This window comes from Tachysurus fulvidraco, chromosome 12 (genome assembly GCF_022655615.1).
Source record: "Tachysurus fulvidraco isolate hzauxx_2018 chromosome 12, HZAU_PFXX_2.0, whole genome shotgun sequence".
Taxonomy (NCBI): domain Eukaryota; kingdom Metazoa; phylum Chordata; class Actinopteri; order Siluriformes; family Bagridae; genus Tachysurus; species Tachysurus fulvidraco.
Window position 1 is genome coordinate 7,847,531 of NC_062529.1, and position 19,269 is coordinate 7,866,799.

Genomic DNA, 19,269 nt, shown 5'->3' on the forward strand with positions numbered 1-19,269 from the left:
TCATGTCGGATCAAGTTACCGGTCTCACCTGCTTGGGCCTCCTTAAGTAATCTTAACTGTCCTTTTGTCTAATGTGCCGTGATTGTGTCTGAAAGCTTTTCCAAATAAGACAATGTGGAACTGCATCAGTAGTAATTGGATTCTCAGTCTGGAAAGAAAGGTCCTGACTGCCTGGACTGTCTGCACTGTTAGAGTTATTATGGATTATTATGTTAGACCTGGACTTTTTTTTTGCCTCCTTGTATTGATATTGTGGCTCCTGCCCAGTGAATCAGCAGTCAATTTCTGTTGTCATGTCCGTTAGAAATAATCTGGTGAATTCCCCAGTCGGTGTGATCAGGAGCTGTGCATTATTGTGTTTTTAATAGCTGTACGCTTCAGTAGTCATGATTGTACTTTTATTTCGTTACACTCCGTCTAATACGTTAATCTTTCTATAGTCCGTACTGTATCATGCGGGTCAAACAGCAAGCACTCAATAATCTGCGACAGATTTAAAACCGTCTCGTGTTTAACAAAGTAAAACGTATACGTTGTGGTCGTACGTTTTATTTATTTTAACATTTATGGAAGAATTATCGGTTATAAGCGCTATGTAACAGTAACGAGCATGTGCAAAGGGTTAGCGTGTCATCCGACAGTTGAAACTTGTCTTTCAGATGGTCCATGACATTTAATCGAACTATAAACTGTTAAAATGCAACACTTATGATTTAATTAAGAAACGAAACCTTGTAATCAATGGCGAAACGGCCGCTCTGTAAGCAAACACACTCCAGATCGCGCAGTTACCTGAAAATAATGTGTGTTGTGCTGCATCACACCCTCCAGAGTGTGTTACTGGTGTATAACCACACGGTCTAGAGTGTGTTATTAATCACATAACAGCACCTCTGACATAACTGCTAGCTGTGATTACACAAGAGAGTCATGGGACAGCATACTGGTTTTTGCTGCGTTTTCTTTTTTCTTTAATACAGAGAAATCGTAACAGACCAGTGTGTTTCTAGCATCAGTGCTAACAGGAGCTAGTTTATCTCATGGAGCTTCTACAACATTAGAAGGTCAAGCCTCATATACATTACAGCACAGTGAAATTATTTATTCTTCTCATATTCTAACTTTGAAAGTTAGGGTCAGAGCACAGGGTCAGCCATAATGCAGCTTCCTGGAGCAGAGAGGGTTCAGGGCCTTGCTCAAGGGCCCAGCAGAGGCAACTTGGCAGTGCTGGGGCTTGAATCCTGATCCTTCAATCAACAACCCAGAGCCTTAACCACTTGAGCCACCACTGCCCTGGTAAAAGCCTGACTTGTTCATAAAATAAAAAAAAATTGTAACTGTTGTAGTATAAGAGAGAGAAAACACTTCAGGGCACACTGTTATTTGAAAATGATCATCTTTGCGGTGGAAGCAGTAAGCGGCCACAGCACACCAGCTCCTTGTACGTGCCATGTCATGTTTTGCTCCTTACTTATCAGACCAGGGCGCTGTGGTCGTCTGCATTCTTTCGGCTTTGCTCCTTACAAACCAGACTGCTGCATTTCGTGTCGAACTCGCGGGTTTTCCGGCCGCCAAATGCTCCTGGCTGTTACAGACAGCTCTCCACTCTGACATACCGCTTACACGACCTTCTGACGAGTGCAGCTTATCTCAAACTATCACCTGGCATTTTTAGTTAAAGCCAAAACAAGCTCATCGCTTACGTCTGTTCAGCCTCTGTTACAAAAATTATCTGTGGAAAAAAAAACGTCACATGTTGCATGAGCGTTTATTATTAGGACTATTTTAGTCATACGGTGGGCATTGTGGTCTCTCACACACTTATTTTTTTAATTATTTATTTTTTCGCCTGCCTGTATGGTGAGTGATTGGGCAAGAAAGGGGAAATTAGTCAGCCTGACTGTGTGTCTGCTGCTTTACACATTTGGAAATCATCATATGAGATTGATGGCTGCCTTGTGGGCAAGAATAGCAATTAAACCCCTGACATCTGCAATCTCTCCACATATTTTATGAGTACACTGTACATGGCACGAACACACCCACACACAGTCATCCGTCTCACTCTTAATTGCAGCGTTTGTCTTTGCGAATCTTACGGGAAGCTGATAAAGAAGGTATTGAGGAGCAGAAGGTTAACTGGACAGGAATCAGGGTACAACTTAAAGGTCAGGGGTTATCCAAGTTCCAGCAGGCTTATTAAAGGGTTAAAAGGTTTATCTGAGATTATTGTATTTTTTGGGGGAATTGAGTTGTTCATTTTAATCCAGGTTGTCTCTACAAGATGTCGCATTGCCTTGATTACTCGGGTTATATGAACAGGTAGGCTTGGGACGAGTAAGTATCGTGATGGCTATCAAGTCAGCAAGTTAAAATAAAAACATGGTGCCTGCAGCTTTAAGAGGCAAAAATATTAACATTTTCCTTATATTGTGTAATATGTTTCCTTTTAGAATCACTCGTGTCTCGCATCAATCTTAGAAGCTAATGTTTTTCCGCTTCAGGGCAGAGCAAGCAAACGTCTTTATCTAATGCGTCTTCACTTCAAATGTCCGTGCTGACAGACGTACCAAGCCACCAGTGTCTTCACTCGCATTTTGTGAGCATGATTTTACATCAAGTATATAAGACAATGTGTTAGTTTATCAGGGCTTAATAAGTATCAGCAATGTATAGTTCATATTTTATTTCAGGCTTAGATTGAGCTTAGTTAAAGCTCATAATTGGTAGGTTTAGGTGCAGTACCGACTCCAGTCCTAGCAGCATTCCTCACTGTGTTCCTCTGTTATTACTAAACATATCTGACTAAGTGCTAGCGACTAGCAGTTACGGCCAAAGCGTAACCTGCTTCTGTTATTTTTTTTTTTTCCGCTGCCATGGCATGAAGTGTACACGTACGTGTAAGTATGCCTGGCCACTCCGTTCTTCCTGCATCTCAAATACTTTATGCTGAACTCGCAAGGAGTCTCACAGGATTGCCAGCGAGAGGATATGAGAGCAAAGCAAAAGAAGGATGTTGCCATGTGGAAAGCACACGGCCAAATTAGGAAAGGATTATGTCGAACATGATGCCGAATCACCGGGTTTCTGCAATTGCTGCTGCCAGCAAGCAGTTCCTGACTGCACAGCTACTCTCCTATAACTGAAATGGTGGAAATAGGTGTTTTTCTTGTTTTCCTACTTATTTTGCTTGATTTTCTTTTTGGATGATCAATTGCAAGTGGAAAATAATTAACAGTGATTGTCTGGTTGCTTAAAATTCTTGTCCAACTACGAAATAAAAGCCATCTCCGGAGTTTTGGCTACTGAATTTTCCACCTCTGGAGACTGTTTATTAAACAACTTCAAAACTTGTTAAAAGATAGAAAGATGATCAGTGACCCAAAGCCAGTATTGAGCCGACGACCTTGCTTATTAGAGGTATGAGTCACAATCTGGCCTGACTTCTGAATAACTGCCCCACAGGAACACCATGGCTCAGTCAGATCACTGTTTTTAATCGTTTACAACGTATCTTAGCCTTAAACATAGAATTTAATTAGCTGTAACCGTTTACAAGAACAACGTGGAAGCAGCACTAATAAATAAACAGCAGCATATATAAAGAAGTAAAGATATAAAATCCTGCCAAATGCCCTATAAACAAATGTAAACTTAAAAAGAATTTACTGTGGAGTAATTCCTCTATGAGCAGTTTTAACTACAGAAGTAAATGACTGGTTTATTGTGCGTGTGCAGTTTATTCCAGCTGTGTGGCATGTATTAATAAAAGAGCTGAACCTCTCTTGTGAATCATGTGTGAAGTCTAATAGCATCCGCACAGCAGGAGAATAATAGGAGAGTAAAACTCCGTCTTCGGGTCCCTTTTACTCGTTTCCACTCGGCACTGCATCCGACGATGGTGCCAGTCGTTTTCTTATTTCCTTTTCCTGTGTGTCCTGAGGCCAAGCCAGAAGTTGTGCCTCCAGTACCACGTACCAGTCACACACTCATTGTTTAACAACAGAAGACGTACGGCTGAGCCGATAGGCACACGAACTATAACAATTATGTCTAAGATTCGCTGCTTTTCAGTCAAAACATAAACATTTCTTTCAGAAGGAACTTGACCTATTCCACACAGGATTATGCAACCTTAACCCATGCGGATCATGTGAGAAAAACACCAGATATTATGACAGATTTCACAGATTTTACTATTTGTCCTATATTGCATTTAGACTTCAAATCTCTGACATTAGACAAGCCAAGATTTACCCAGAGTTCAACACTCCACCAGTGATCCCCACACTCGGTTAATGGGGACCTTGTAAAATAAGGTTATGAAAATATACCATCTACAGATTACAAACAGATTGGGGCTGCCAGCATTGTGAAAAGGTTTAAAGGTTAAGATTGGATTTTTTTCATCTCAAACACACACACACACAAACCAGAATAATGTGGAATTGCTCGAATAAAACCAGGTCACCCGTTGCGATGGTCAGCAGGGGCAAATCAGCTCCAAAGTGATCCTCTTATCGTCCTCGTTATCCTCTAGGTCGGCCGAGCCATCGATCATTTACTGTTTCATCTTAATGGATGAAAACTGCAGCATTGAATAAAATACACATGGCCCTTTCTTTCTGGAAGTTTCCCTTTATAGTCTAACCTTATATTGTTATTCCAGTTTGTCTAATATTATTAGAGAAAAGTCTCAATGTTCTAGGATTCTCAGGCAGAAGTTTAAGTCTGTGTGTTAAAATGAGGGGTTGGTTTATTTCCACTGTTTTTATATGAAAGGAAGAACTACACGGTCATAGAGGAAATCGACTCTTTAGTTGACAGATATCCTCAAATCCAGCTTCTGCCTTTTCCAACAAATTCTCAGTTAACAAATACAAGGACTTTATTCTCAACCTAATCCCAAGTTTCCCCTCTTATCTATCTTTTTTTTTAATACTACTGTTTTATTCTTTAAATATTATAATGATATTCATGAAATCTTTTTTAATCCATAACAACTGCATTTGTAGGATCCTGCTGTAATGCTGCTAGACTGTATGATGGATGACACTCAAATGCCTATTGCACAGCTAACCTCATTAGATAGTAATATTTGGCTATATTTGGCTAATTTTCTACTGTCATCTTGCCACACTTAGGTAGACATAAACCAGGAAGGCAAACCAAATCAAATCTATGGTCACAAGCCACTGTGGCATTGTTCATTTCAAATGGACAAGAAGAGCCAGGAGTGACTTCCTCTGAATTGCACAGCATGTCTGACCAAATCAGCTAAATCTCAGGGGCTATGTGTTCTCATGGAGATTGTGTAACCGGCTGCGCATCATACCTTGAATAAAGACATGTCTGTTTTGACAGTTGACACAGAAAAACCTAATGATCCTTCAGGTGCTTGGACTCCAATGATTGCCGCTTGTCATGGATTTTATTTTTATTTTTGAGCAGACAGAGATCACAGGGAGGATAGTCTGTCTACTCATCAAGGTCGCTGAGATTGTTAACACCTTCCAGTCCCTCCTCCTCTTACTCATCTTCATTACTTCCCGTGTCCTCGGAATTCGACTTTCACCCTGGCTTTGTTTGCTTCCCCGAGGGGGATGTGTGCTAGTCAGGAGGCGTTACATTCACAGTTTGTTCAGACAGCTGTCAATTCGCCCTGTGAATAATTTAAATCCTTTCACTGGCTTTGTCTGAGCTTTTGTGGCTGAGTTGTGAAATTGTGTCCTGTGTGACGCGATAGTGCTTTTACAGGTGGAGGGAAGAAAGAGCTTTACAGATGAAACTATTACGTAATCACTGCATTACTTTATCTTCCACAGTGGAACAACATTGAACATGCATTTAGTAAATGTTTACAGAAACTTTATAGTTGTAATGAATTGAATGACACTTTGTAGTTGCTGCCAGCATGAACTTATCCAGTAATCTGTGTTACAGTAGCTCCTCGGTGGGATCGGATCAGACGGACTAGCTTTCACTCCCAGCGAACACAACAATGTGCTTTAACCTCCCATGACCTTGTAGCTAGCTTGTCCTTCTTTGTCAAGTCAAGTCAAGAAGCTTTTATTGTCATTTCAACCATATATAGACCGGGCTAAGGACTTGTAAGTAGTCTTCACCACATAAAGTGCAAAGAGTGAGAGTTATTTGCTCTCTGGAGCCCTTTGCTGGTCCTAACCACTGTATACTCCGAACACTCCACAAGACCTGCTGTTTTGGAGCCGCTCCGTCGACTAGCCATCACAATTTGGCCCTTGACAAAAACTCTTTACTCTTACGCTTGCTACGTTTTTTTTTTCCGCCTCCATCGCATCAAATTTGAGAACTAACTGCCTAATAGATCCCATCTCTTGACCTTAAACACAACTTATTGCGAATGCAGGTTTTTTTGGGTCAATATCCAAGTGAGATTTCCCACTGAAGCATGGGTGGGATTTTAAGTAGTGAAAATAAAAAAAAAAAAAAAGATTTATTAGAGATCTGTCCACCGCAGCAGAATGTGTCACAAGTTGCTGAATGCTCCAAGCAGGAGTAAGAGCATCAGGATGACTCAAAAAGTGGAGTCATAGAAGGACATAAAAATAAGTGTCTGGCCCTGGCATCTGATCAGGCAGCAAGAGGACATGTACATCTTAACAGAGAGAGGGACTTAATTAGGTCTTCTCTAATCCGACAGTGTTATAAAAGGATGTAGAGTGTGAGACAGTGTTTGCTGAGGCAGTAGAACGTAAAGGAAAACCCAGAGTGCAACACACGAGTGAAATCTTCCTCAGAGGAAAAAGGAATGTGGTCTAGACTCTTGGCAGTAAATTATCACTTTATGCTTTCTTATAATTCAGAAACAAACTGTGTGTGTGTGTGTGTGTGTGTGAGAGACATGATGTTAACATAACAGCCTGTGGCGATGCTGGACAGCTTCACTAATCGATACAGCGTTTCGCCCTTCGTCAGTGTTTGCTCTCGCTCTGTTGTCAAGGCCGGAACTTACAAGCTTTGAAAACTTTCTCACAGCTAGCTCTGGAACCGGGACAAAAGATTTCGGAAAACTGTATTCTTCCTGTGGCTTTTTTCCGGCCTTATTTAAACCTTTCCTGGTTATTTAAACCTTACTTGTGAAACAGACTGCTGTCAATAGTGAAAGATGACAAGTGCACTAAATTAATCTAGTAGACTAGGTATGTGGAATGGGATCAATTATTGACTGAAAAACAAAGTCTAGTCTGCACTTGTTCTTATAGGGGTGTGTATGTGTGCGTTCCTCTCCAGAGGAACCTTCAGCCATGCGTTGGAGTTAACAAATCACTTTGTCGTAATTAGTACTAAATGTTAGCAATGCTGTCTTGCTTGCACTGTGTGAAAGCAGTGTCCTCAATCTGGCATGCAGAGTTTTCACAGTGGGAGGTTTGTGATATTAAATACACTGTCCAGACACAAGCAAGGTCTAATCCAATGCCCACAGTGTAGAACAACACCACACACACATTCATTTTCCCCTCCATGTTGCTCTCTGACTCATTAAGAACAATCTGTTCTTTAAATGAACAAGGTCAGATGGAAAATGGCAACAAAAAACGTGTGAACCAGGGCTGCCAAAAACCAGGGGTCGTGACTTCGCTTGTAAATCCACTCACACCGTGTGGGAGTCAGTTTTGTTTAAAATAACGTGACTCGTGTGAATTTGAAAAATAAATAGTAATTTAATTTACATATCCAGAGCAAGTTACATTAATCTCATTTCTACAGCTGAGCAATTGAGGGTTAAGGGCATTGCTCAGTGGCACAGGGGTGGCAGCTCGGTGGCTCTGGGATTCGAACTCACGACCTTCCAAAACAAAAACACAGACACACTTCCCACATTCATCTACTTCCAATGAACAAACTAGCATTCTGTATCATTGACTGTTCAGCACCTTCAAACGTACGGTCAGAGATTACCATATGACGCAGCTCATGACTATCATCACAACAAGAGCAGAAAGTTTTATATCAAAACAGGACTTGTCCGTCTGCACGACTGCTGCTCTGCAGGAACTTGTTAAGCATTTAATGTGTTATAGTTCATCACTTGGAACTCAAAGACACGGACGCTTTTCAAATCTTCCGGGTTTACACAAGATACACAGGCGAGTATGAGAGAGTACACATTTGTGTGGCAATTATAATCTACTTTGCTTTTGGCCATATCACACCATCCTGGCTTTGGATTATTTTCACTTACAGTATTTTCTGCACTATAAGGCGCACCTAAAAGCCTTAAATTTTCTCAAAAATCGGCCGTGCGCCTAATAATCCGGTGCGCCTTATGTGTGAACTGAGTTCCAAAAATCAGTAAAAATGTTGTGTGACTATGGTAAGCGCTCCGCTTGATTGACTGTCGGATCATTTCCCGCTGACACAGGGACGTAATACATACACTACGTAAAGTACGCTGGCCGTGATAAACCAATCACAGAACATTACGTAATACGTACAGTACGTATGCTTACCTCCAGCACGCCTCCGGTAGGTATACTACCGGTATGTTGCAAAACAACATTTCTTTCTTCCTAACCGTTATGCGCTCCACACTCCAGTGCAGTAGGTGGCGGTAAATGCACTTTAAGTTGGTTTGCCATCCGCCAATAAAAATCAGATGCTTACGAGGCACAATACAAACTACAGGCTATCAGTTACGTGGTTGTAAATGGGAATAGAGCAGCTGAAAGTATTCAACATCAATGAATCTATGGTTTGGAAGTGGAGGAAGCAAGAAAATATACTGCGCCAAGTTAAGAAAACTTTGATGGATTTGTGGGAGAAGATTGATTAAAAAATAATGTATGTATTGTTAAATAGTAGAATAAAGTTCAACTAAACTCGCTGTTTTGCTTCCGTTACTTTTTTTCGTAGACCGTATGTTTTAGCACGTGCCTTATAATAGTGCCTTATAATACGGTGCACCTTATGTATGGGTTAAGTACAGAAATAGACCCCGTAATTGACACTGCGCCTTATAATCCGGTGCGCCATATAGTGCGGAAAATACTGTATATAACACATCCCACTAGACTAATAATAATACGTTCAAGGAACTTTTTTTTTGTTTTAAATATATTGGCGTCACAGAAAATTCATGTCAAAATTCAAAACACATACCAACTTGGCTGTAAAATGGATGGGTTTGAAATTTGCACATTCCTGACATAAGTCATAAATTTTTGACATGAAACACATGTCTGTGTGTGTGTGTGTGTGTGTGTGTATATATATATGTATATATATATATATGTATATATAATTTCTTAACCAGGATGGCCAGATTGAGATTAAATCTTTTTCATGCAAGCCAAAGGAAATAAGCACAAGTTACCTCTAACAGCATTCCAACACAGAACAAAATAACAAACAACACTCTGCATCATTTAAGTACAATTGCAAACACACTGAAGCAACTCTTATAATTGCATAACTCCGATAATGGACTCCATTTAGCTTCAGATTCAGATGTTTGTGCCAGTCATTCCATGGTGGTGAGTTCACAATAACTTAAAGCTGTCTTACCTCCTTCAGACCTCACTGAAGGAATTTATAAATAAATATGCATGTCTATATGAATGCAAATTGTATAAAGCAATATTGTAAATGCGATCCGAAAGGGAAGCAGAACAAAATTTAAGTTTAAAGCAGGAACACCACCTGAGAAGATAAGATAATATATAGTTATCTGTACATGGAAAATCAGAAATATTACCCACTGCAATTTTAATATTAATCTCTCTGCTGAAAATGACACCATGGTGCTTGTTGCCTAGCAACACCATGCACTTTCCAGTCATTATACCTGGTGCCCTTTTTGGCTTTATGGCCTTTGACTCATCTGCATGACCAACAGAGATCATGTGTCTAGACCGGAGAGCTCCAGATTAGCTCCGTCTCTCCACTAAAGCCATGTGATACTTTATAAAATTGCCCTCATGTATTATTGGAATGCGTTTTAGTTTTAATTACCACTCAGAACAAAATTTGAGGTGATGATTTTTAAGTTTCTCATTGCACACACCTCTTTGTTTTGCGGTTTTATCAAGAATTCCAACGTTTCTGATTTCTTTATTATTTAGCTGAGAATATGCCTAGATTTTGCATTTTGTACGCTACCCAGGAATCATGAAAAACCTTGCAGGACTTGATGATATAAAAGAAACCTCTCTTTTTCTGATTGCTACATCAAGCAAGCCACTCGGCCAAACAGTTGAGAGAAGATGATGTCATTTGAGGAAAAGTGCTATATGTATTCTGTATTTTACTCCCTACTCAAATGCACGGTTAATAGTACTTCACAAATTTTAAGAGGCAGTTATGCTAATGTTTAGTTTGTCTGCTGAGTCAGTGTTTAATATCTGCTGTAGTTGGAGAGTATCTGGTCAATGCAGTTATGACCTTTGGCAGGCGCTCTTATTCAGAGCAACGTACATTTATCTTATTGCAGCGGCTGAGGGTTAAAGGCCTTGCTCAGGGACCCATTAGCTGGAGTGGTGGGATTTGACCTCACAATGTTTCAGTCAGTAGTTCAACATCTTAAACACTCAGCTACCACTTCCCTGTTGTACTTTTTTTTTTTTTTTTTTTTAAAAAGAAGAATAAAGAAAACATCTTATCACATCCTGACTCGCTCTGTTATGCAGCAACAGGTTCCTCTTTCAATCTTATTTGAAATATTCTTTGGAATAAATGATTTCCATTTGGCTCTGAGATATCGTATAATCGTCCTTGGATGAGACCAAAATGACCCTAAGCTCCTGTCACGTCGAAAAGTAGTAAAACTAGTAGCATTGTTAATATCTATGATGATGATTATAAACAGGTTTGAGATGACGGAGTCCTATCTGGTTGTAGAGAAGAGCAGCATGCTTACAGAGCTTGGTTTTAGAGATGCTGTAGTTATCACCATCTGCCAGTCCTTAGCACACTGCATAAGATCATGCAAATACAGGCCAAGAGCTTCAGGTAATGTCTGCCTGGTCTATTTTTTTGGTGTTCTTAAAACAATGCTCTTCATCTGTCTAGATTGAGTGAGTCTGCACACAACATAGACCTAGGCTTGACAGGTATGGTACCCGATGTGGTCTTCTGCTGTTGTAGCTCATCCACCTTAATGTTTAACTTGTTGTCTTCTGCCATACGTTTCTGCTCCCCACAGTTGTGAAGGTTTTGGCTTCCTGTTAGCCCAAACCGGCTGACCAGTCTCCTCTGTCTTCTCTCATCAAACTGCTGTTTTTGATGGCAGATCTTCAGCTCACTAAATTATTTGTTTTTATTTGTTACACCATTCACATCCCAGGAGGTCAGCGATTTCTCTCATACTCATGCCAGCCGGTTTGGCATCAACAACCATGCCATGATCAATATCAACTAGATCACATTATTCCCTATTCTGATGTGCGATGTGAACAGTAACTGATACATGACCTGTATCTGCATTTATTCATTGCACTTCTGCCAAATGATTGGGTGATTATATAACTGCTCGAATGAGAACGGGTAACTGGTGTTACATTAGTGTTCTTATTACAATTTTTTTGGGCTGATTTTTAGACTTTGTTCTCTTTTTGTTTACTTGTGTTTGGTCATTTGGTAAACAGTGGTGATTGCTTCATTAATAATGCTGTAAGGAAGGTCTTAATGGCTTAGGTAAGTATATGTGTACTAACCTAACTCGAGCTCAGATCTGTGCAGCATGTTATTTCATTTCCTGCTGGTTCTGATTAGGACATTTTTTTAATACCACAAAACTGTAGTAGTGTGTTTTAGTGAGCACAGAAGCATACCACAAGTCATTGAGAAAGAGACCAGAGTAGAAAAGAGACTGAAATTGTACTTTCTTAGCCATATAGGTGATTGGAAACCTGCTCTTTTCCAGACTCCGGTTACATGGATCACTGGGAAAAGGAATGATCATTGAATTAAAGCTCACTGACATGGTACATATGTTCTGCACCTCCATGGTAACTGAAGACACTTGCTGTAATCTAAAACAGAAGGTTGTTGTGTCCTGCATCTCAGTGCCCTAATGTTGTTCTTAGTTTTTCTAATAAAATGATCTGAAAATCACTTTCTCTGAAACGATTAGCAGTAACTCTTCTTGACTTGTTCTGGATTTGCCTGCGTTTGTAAAACTTCTTTCAGGACTGGTAGAATCTGTATAGAATCCTTTCAGATAATGTCGAACCCAAGATATTTTTACCCACCATAAATATTCACTAGACAAGTGGGCGATGAAATATCTTAATTAATCTGTAAGAACGTTCTCTTATGTAAAAGGTTTTCTAGCCGAAAATCCCAGTAATATTTTGTTGCTTAATTCATAGTTTGATTAACTGAAAATGTGTGAAAGCTTCTTGAATGAATCTTTGACCAGTTCTTTGAAAAGCATATCGTCATTAATTAAACTACTGCTTCATTTTTCTGATGGTGAAGCATGTGTTAATATCTTTGAAAATGGTATGGAGATTAATTATGTATATAATGCATTTGCCCTTTTTGAACACCAGATGCCTCAATCTGTGCAACCTTTGGAAATGAAATATATAGAAAGCAGAAAACTCAGAGGAAAGCTCAGAGGGTTTTTACACCTGGTCACTTCATGCGCTTTCTGTGATCCGATAGCTATCCGATCTTAAAAAAGACCAGGTCTAAATGTCCTCCGAAACGGTTTCGAGACGGATATAAATCCGATCGCTCAAACCACTTCAGGAGGAGGTCTGGGACGCATTTCAGATGAAACTGGACAGGTGTAAATGCATGTGGTTGTTCAAGCCACATACGTCAGCGCTATACTCCTCCCAAACGGAAGTACGTCACTCGCAGGTGACTCGCGAGTCGTGCATCGCGCCAGAAACAAATATGTTTTCCCACCAGCGCTGGCTCCGATCTTTCACCCAGGTGTCTCGTTGGGTCTTAAAATGCACTGCTGTCACCAGCGAAAATGCAGCAAACAGTGAATGCTGTTTTTTGTAGCAACCGCATACACCAAAGCGTGTTCCATTTCAATTACCCCGGAAATGAGGTGTAATATATTTGCATATTGGGCGGGAGTAGAAAGATCAGATTGATATCCGATTCGCCAAGACGCATTTATGTGGCCTAATGTAAATGGAACAGTTCTAACAAATCAGATAGCTATCGGATCGAGAAAACACATGAAGTGACCAGGTGTAAAAAGGCCCTCAGAGAACCTGCAAAATCTGCTCTTGTGAAGTCGAAAAAGCTCTATAACTCGGTTACATTTGTGGCATTTGGCAGACACCCTTATACAGAGCATCTTATTATTCTATGCAACTGAGCAGTTATGCGTTAAGGGTGTCACTCATGGATCCAGTAGAGGCACTGTGTTCGTGCTGGGATTTGAACTTGCAACCTTTAGAGCATTAGCACTTTGAACTCTTGCATCAAAGCTCATCACTTCTCGCACTGCACCTCTCTCCGTCAGATAATCCAACACTGCTCGACTGCCCCCACCATCCCTCAGGGTAAGAGGCCGGTATACAGCAAGACTCTTTTCTGTTCCGGCACCGAGGTGGTGGAATGAACGTTCAATAGATGTCCGAATAACTGAATCACTGGCTATCTTCAAACGATGGGGAACACCTACCTCTGCCTGAAATACTTAAACAAGCACTTTTTCCTGTTTGTTGTATGTGTATTAGTAAAAAACAACAACCTGACCAGAGTTTTAGGCTGATGGTATAGTAAGTATGTAACCTAGTGAACCAGTGTTAATGTATTCTTCGATAGAGACTTAAAAGCACTGTTGTACGTCTCTCTGGATAAGGGTCTGTTTCAAATGCCTTAAATGTAATGTAGCCCAACATTATATACAGAGCTACCACTTCCCTATCTACGTAACAGCTGAGCCTTCATGTTATTATCGTTAAACTCTTGAGTAGATTTCAACACCAGAGTCTGTGGAAATTTGGAATCCTGCCAACTTCAAAGCTCTTTTTCTGCTGCTGAGTTCAATGTGTTTCACGAGATCGTTTTAAAGGTCCCCAGGTCAAACACTTTGTTTATTTAATCCAATTTTTGGGAGAATTTACAAAGTGATTTATTTATTTTTAAGATATGATTAACCTAATGTACATTTACATTTACAGGGTTCTCTCTTTTTTTTTATATGTTACAAATGAATTTATTATTGAATCAAATGAATCAAATTTATGAATATATTTGTGACCAGAATGTATCGTTTCACCATAATGTACCAAAATGTCTTTTATGCCTTATACCAGGAAGGAAGCTCAGGTATTGCCATTCCTAACATGAATGAGTCTGTTTCTTGCAGGTTGTGTGAATGATCAGGTATGACCATTTTACAAGATCGCCATGACGGCCTGAGAAACATTGCACCGATGCCCATAGTCTCTGGAAACCAAAGAAAAAGGACACAGTCTCAGTGGAACCGCAACAACCCCATCCTCGAAAATGCTCCAGACTTAAGCTGCTCAGTTTGGTGAGACGTCACCATGACGAGCCTGAAACGCTCACCTTCTGAGCGGCCTGCTGTCGGGACAGTCCTTGCCCCTGAAGAATTTTATACTCGTCCGTTACGTCAGACCAATGGAGGGGTAAACCCTCTGCGCTCTGAAAACTCTTACCAGACAGGGGGCATGACTGGAGTACCAAAAATGGGAGTCCGAGCTCGGGTTGCTGACTGGCCGCCAAGGAGAGATGGGGGAACTTTGCGCCCAACCAACACAAATTCCGATACAATGACTCACACAGGAGCTAGCTCAGGTAGTCAGCCCAAACTTGGTGTTCTGATTGGCCCCCAAGATTCCTTAATGCTTCAAAACATCCAAAAGACACTTCAGAGCAAGATAAATACAACCGGTTGTTTAAGTTCTTTGGAAGCACAGATGCTTACAGTTGACGATTACAGAAGTTCTTCTCGTGGTAACACTAGACGCATCCGACAACGTAGTAATAGTGACATGACCTTAAGTGAAGTTGATGGTAGTGGGGATAGTGGGGAGGATTGGGGTACTATAGGGACAAAGTGGTCTCCATTGCACCGGGAGTATGGCAGTACTTCTTCTATTGACCAGCATGCAATTTCTTCCTCTGAAATCTCAAGGAACAGCTTCTTTGAGATGTTAAAGGGCTATGAAGGGGAGAAGCAAGACCAACGCAGCCCAGCACCTGAAAGACTGGCAGAACTATTAACAGTCTCTACCAAAGAGCAGGATCTGTTGGACTCGGTTATAGAAGACTTGAAAAACGAGTCACCTTCTATTCGGTTAAGAGAACGAGACAAACACCCAAAGCGAAGGTCAAAATCAGAGACAGGGGGTGAATCAATATTCAGGAAACTCCGCAGTGCAAGGACAGATGTGGATTCTCCAAGGGTGGGTTCTGATATGGAGGACAACCGGCTTGAAGATTCCAAACCTCCATTAAAACCCTGGGTCTGCCAGAAAGGTTTTGCACATTATGATGTCCAGAGCATGTTGTTTAACATGAATGAGGTGATCCAGAACAGACAGAACTCTGCAGCCAAATGCAAAAACACTACTTCTGGTGCCTCTGCTGCTTCTGCATTTTCTGGTTCAGCAACATCCACTTTATCTTCAACACACAGCCTGCCATACAGCTCTCCTGGTGGCAGCCAGGAGGAACTTAACGTGCGGGATAGTCCGACTTTGGACACAGCTGATGATGACGGCAATGAATTAGTACTGAAATGTCCTTGTTTCTGTACTGAAACTGGGGGTGACATTAGAAATAAGGCTGGGATTGCTGTACCAAGTGAGCTGGGTGGTGGGAATTCCAGAGTTTTTGGACGAGATGAAACTGCACTAAACCATCATTGTGCCAATGGAGGCATTGCTGTTGTAGAAGGTCCCAAAGATGCAGCCAGCTTACTCGGTGACCGTGACAAGCAGTATGCCATTGAGCATGTGGACCTTGGAGCGTACTACTACAGGAAATTCTTTTACTTGAGAGGTAAGGTATTTCCTTTGGGATACAGGGATTTTGTAGAGCAAAAGGATGTGCTTCACCCATCTCATATATTGTGTGTCATGCCATTTGTACGTTTGCAGAGCACTGGAACTACTTTGGTATAGACGAGGTATTGGGCCCAGTGGCTATAAGCATAAGAAGAGAGAAGTTGGATGACCACAAGGAGCATGGCCAGCAGTATAACTACCGAATAATATTCAGAACTAGTGAGGTCAGTTCACCACCTATCCCCTTCTAAATAACGATAACAGACAACCTTTCTTCACCTTTCAATGTGTTGTATATTTTAGGCTTATTTCTAAAATTTGCTGCATTGTGAGAAACCTTCCTGTAAAGGGCATTGCATTGCTTATTGACTTAGTTAAAAGACCTATGGAATGTATTTAATACAGCTTCTGTGGCATGATGTCTCATATTGTTGGAAGCAACCTTTCGGAGGCATTTATTTCTCCTGACAGGCCACAGAGTGCTGTTAGATAACTAATTCAAACACACAAGCATACAGGGAAAAGGCTTAATGAAGAAGGGAGAAACGGTGTACTGCTTGTCCAAAGTTTAGGGAATCTTTTTGACTCGATTTTAGAGTAAACCGTATCAATAAATAAGAGATCTGAAATATGAGTGCTATTTTTTTTTTTTCATTCAGTGCTCTAAATATACCTCTTTGCCCTACTTATATTGTATTCACCTATGTACAGGCTTATCTTCGTCAAGCATGTCGATAATTCTGGCACTGACTGTAACTCTCTTTGTTTAGCTGACCACCTTGCGGGGCTCTGTGCTCGAGGATTCAGTGCCTTCCACTGCTAAACATGGCACTGCTCGAGGGCTACCCCTTAAAGAAGTGTTAGAATACCTGTTACAGGAGCTGGACATTTCCTGCCTGCGGCTTGCCCTCAATACCCCAAAAGTTACGGAGCAGCTGATGAAATTGGATGAGCAGGGGGTATGTAGACCAAAAGCCATACATGCCATGTATAATGCGATGTTTTTATATTAATTCTTTTCTGGGTCTTTTGCATCCTCAGCTTAGCTTCCAGGTGAAGGTGGGGGTAATGTACTGTCGTGCAGGCCAGAGCACAGAGGAGGAGATGTATAACAATGAAATGGCTGGTCCTGCCTATGAAGAGTTCCTGCAGCTCCTTGGAGAGAAAGTGCGATTGAAAGGATTCAGCAAGTACCGGGCTCAGCTGGACACCAAGAGTAAGCGTTATACTTGCACAGGTTTATAATTGAAGATTTGTTTCTCTGATTCTAGGCTAAATGGACTATTCCTAAAAATAGGGGTTCTCAAACTCTTTGGAGAAAAACTGCTTTGAGACAATGTGAATTGTTAAAAGCGCTATACAAATGAATTGAATTATCAATTATTTATGTAAATGGCTTGATATTTTCTAAATATTCTTTTGCAGCCTAGCATCTTTAATCCCTCAACATTTGAATTACTGAACACATTTTTTTTTAGTAAAATCATTAGATACAATTTTTTTTTTTTTATAGGCCGCAATGTTTTTGAGCTTAGGTTCGTTTAGTCAAACCGGCTGGAACTCTCGCCATGAACTTGATTAAAGCCTGACAAGATTTGATCAGGAAAACTTAAGCTTTACCCAGACAGACCACTGCGTTAAAATGGCTCCTTAACTCATATGCAGGATGACTGACTGTTTTTATTTCCACATCACGTTGTTCAGATATATTTAAATTTACTTAAGGTTTAGTTGTGACTATTTTGGAATTAATTTAAGACTCTTTTGACTATAAAAGCAGAACTTAAAATAAATAAAATGTGTTTCAATGTCTTTTAGCCAAGCTAAGGCTAATACATAGTACTGTCTTTTGATAAGGTTTTTTTTTATAATAAGGAACCGAATGAATTGGGAACTCCAATTTTTTTTTTTTGTTGTTAAATGTGTCAGCTGTGTATTTTTTCCCCCTTTGGGTCTCATTAGGTGTTGATAGTACATGTACACTTTTGTTAAAATTCCCTATAGTTGTGATTGCGAATTTGTTTTTTCTTTTTCTTTTCTTTAAAACAATAAATATTTACATGTGACTAAATTTTACTTTAGGTTTTCAGGATAAACAACTGCTCACCTTGGCCTACTAAAATAGTTTTATTATGTTATATTTAACATTCATCACAGGTGAAATTATGGTTTGTATTACACTTAGCATAAATGTGGGAAAAAAGTGTTTGTATGTATTGTTAGTATATTCACTCTACACAGTAGCAAGTGACGCAACCGCGACTGACCATTCATTTTCTATGCAAATGAACGACCCCGAGCTGTGATTTCAGTCAATTTGTCTCAAAACAATGAGGGAAGAATTGAGCTTTTCCTCAGTTTTATGTAAATTTAGTAAAACAAATCAAACAAATCCAATAGCGTGTGTAGTCCAACGTTTCTTCAGTTCCTTCCTCACAATTTAAGTTCCCACCTGCAGCTAGATCCCATTCACTCTTGAATGCACAGGATGGAAAGTTATACCTTGCCCTGTCATATACAAGATCTTTAAATGTCTATCCAGAATGTAACAGACGGTCGGCATCTCTGTTGCGTGTATGTACGTATCTAGCTTAGCTCGAATTGCTAAGCTGCCATAGACGCTAGTGCAAAGCCTAGCATGTGACCTATAAATCGAACAACTTATTTTAATGCAGATTAAGGCATTGTAACATTTCTGTTTAACTTCTTAGAAGCTATACCTGTGTATATATATCTGCTTTTATGTTCTCCCATAAAGTGTACTTGGGTGTGTGTATCTCTAAATCACATGAAAAAAAAAACACACTAGTGTTGTCATTATTAACAGTCTGCTACCTCTTCTCTTCTAGCGGATTCCACTGGGACACACTCTCTGTACACGGCATACAAGGACTATGAGATCATGTTTCACGTGTCAACCATGTTACCATACACTCCAAACAACAAGCAGCAGGTTAAGCAGTGCTTCTGTCTCTGTGTCTGCTTTTCATCAAGTTTGTATTTTTATTTCAAAATAAGATCTTGCTTTGGGGCTTACTTCACCAGTTCTTCAGCCCTTGCCTAAAGATACCTGTTTGTTTAGTTATTGTTTGCACAACAGCGAATTTTGCCTCGAGTCATTTTCCGTTATTAGTAGATGAGGTGTCTCATAAGCAGTAAATTACAAAGTATTATTTGGATACTTGAAATTCTGAAAGCTACTGTAATGCTGAGACTAAGAGATACAATACAGTGCTTCAGAACCTTGCACTGCGTATGGCATGTACAATTAAATTATACT

At 40.3% G+C, this 19,269-nt stretch overlaps 1 protein-coding gene across 5 annotated transcripts in view; it reads left to right on the top strand.

Annotated features, from left to right (window-relative positions):
• Nucleotides 1-19,269, top strand: part of LOC113659594 (signal-induced proliferation-associated 1-like protein 1) — a 51,454-nt gene that overhangs the window by 8,259 nt on the left and 23,926 nt on the right. For all 5 annotated transcript variants that reach the window (XM_047821910.1, XM_027172492.2, XM_047821913.1 and 2 more), the window contains exons 2-6: nt 14,324-15,984; nt 16,083-16,213; nt 16,760-16,948; nt 17,031-17,205; nt 18,839-18,942. In XM_047821910.1, the coding sequence (XP_047677866.1) occupies nt 14,505-15,984; nt 16,083-16,213; nt 16,760-16,948; nt 17,031-17,205; nt 18,839-18,942 (2,079 nt within the window). In that variant the 5' untranslated portion in view covers nt 14,324-14,504. The remainder of the gene's footprint in view (nt 1-14,323; nt 15,985-16,082; nt 16,214-16,759; nt 16,949-17,030; nt 17,206-18,838; nt 18,943-19,269) is intronic.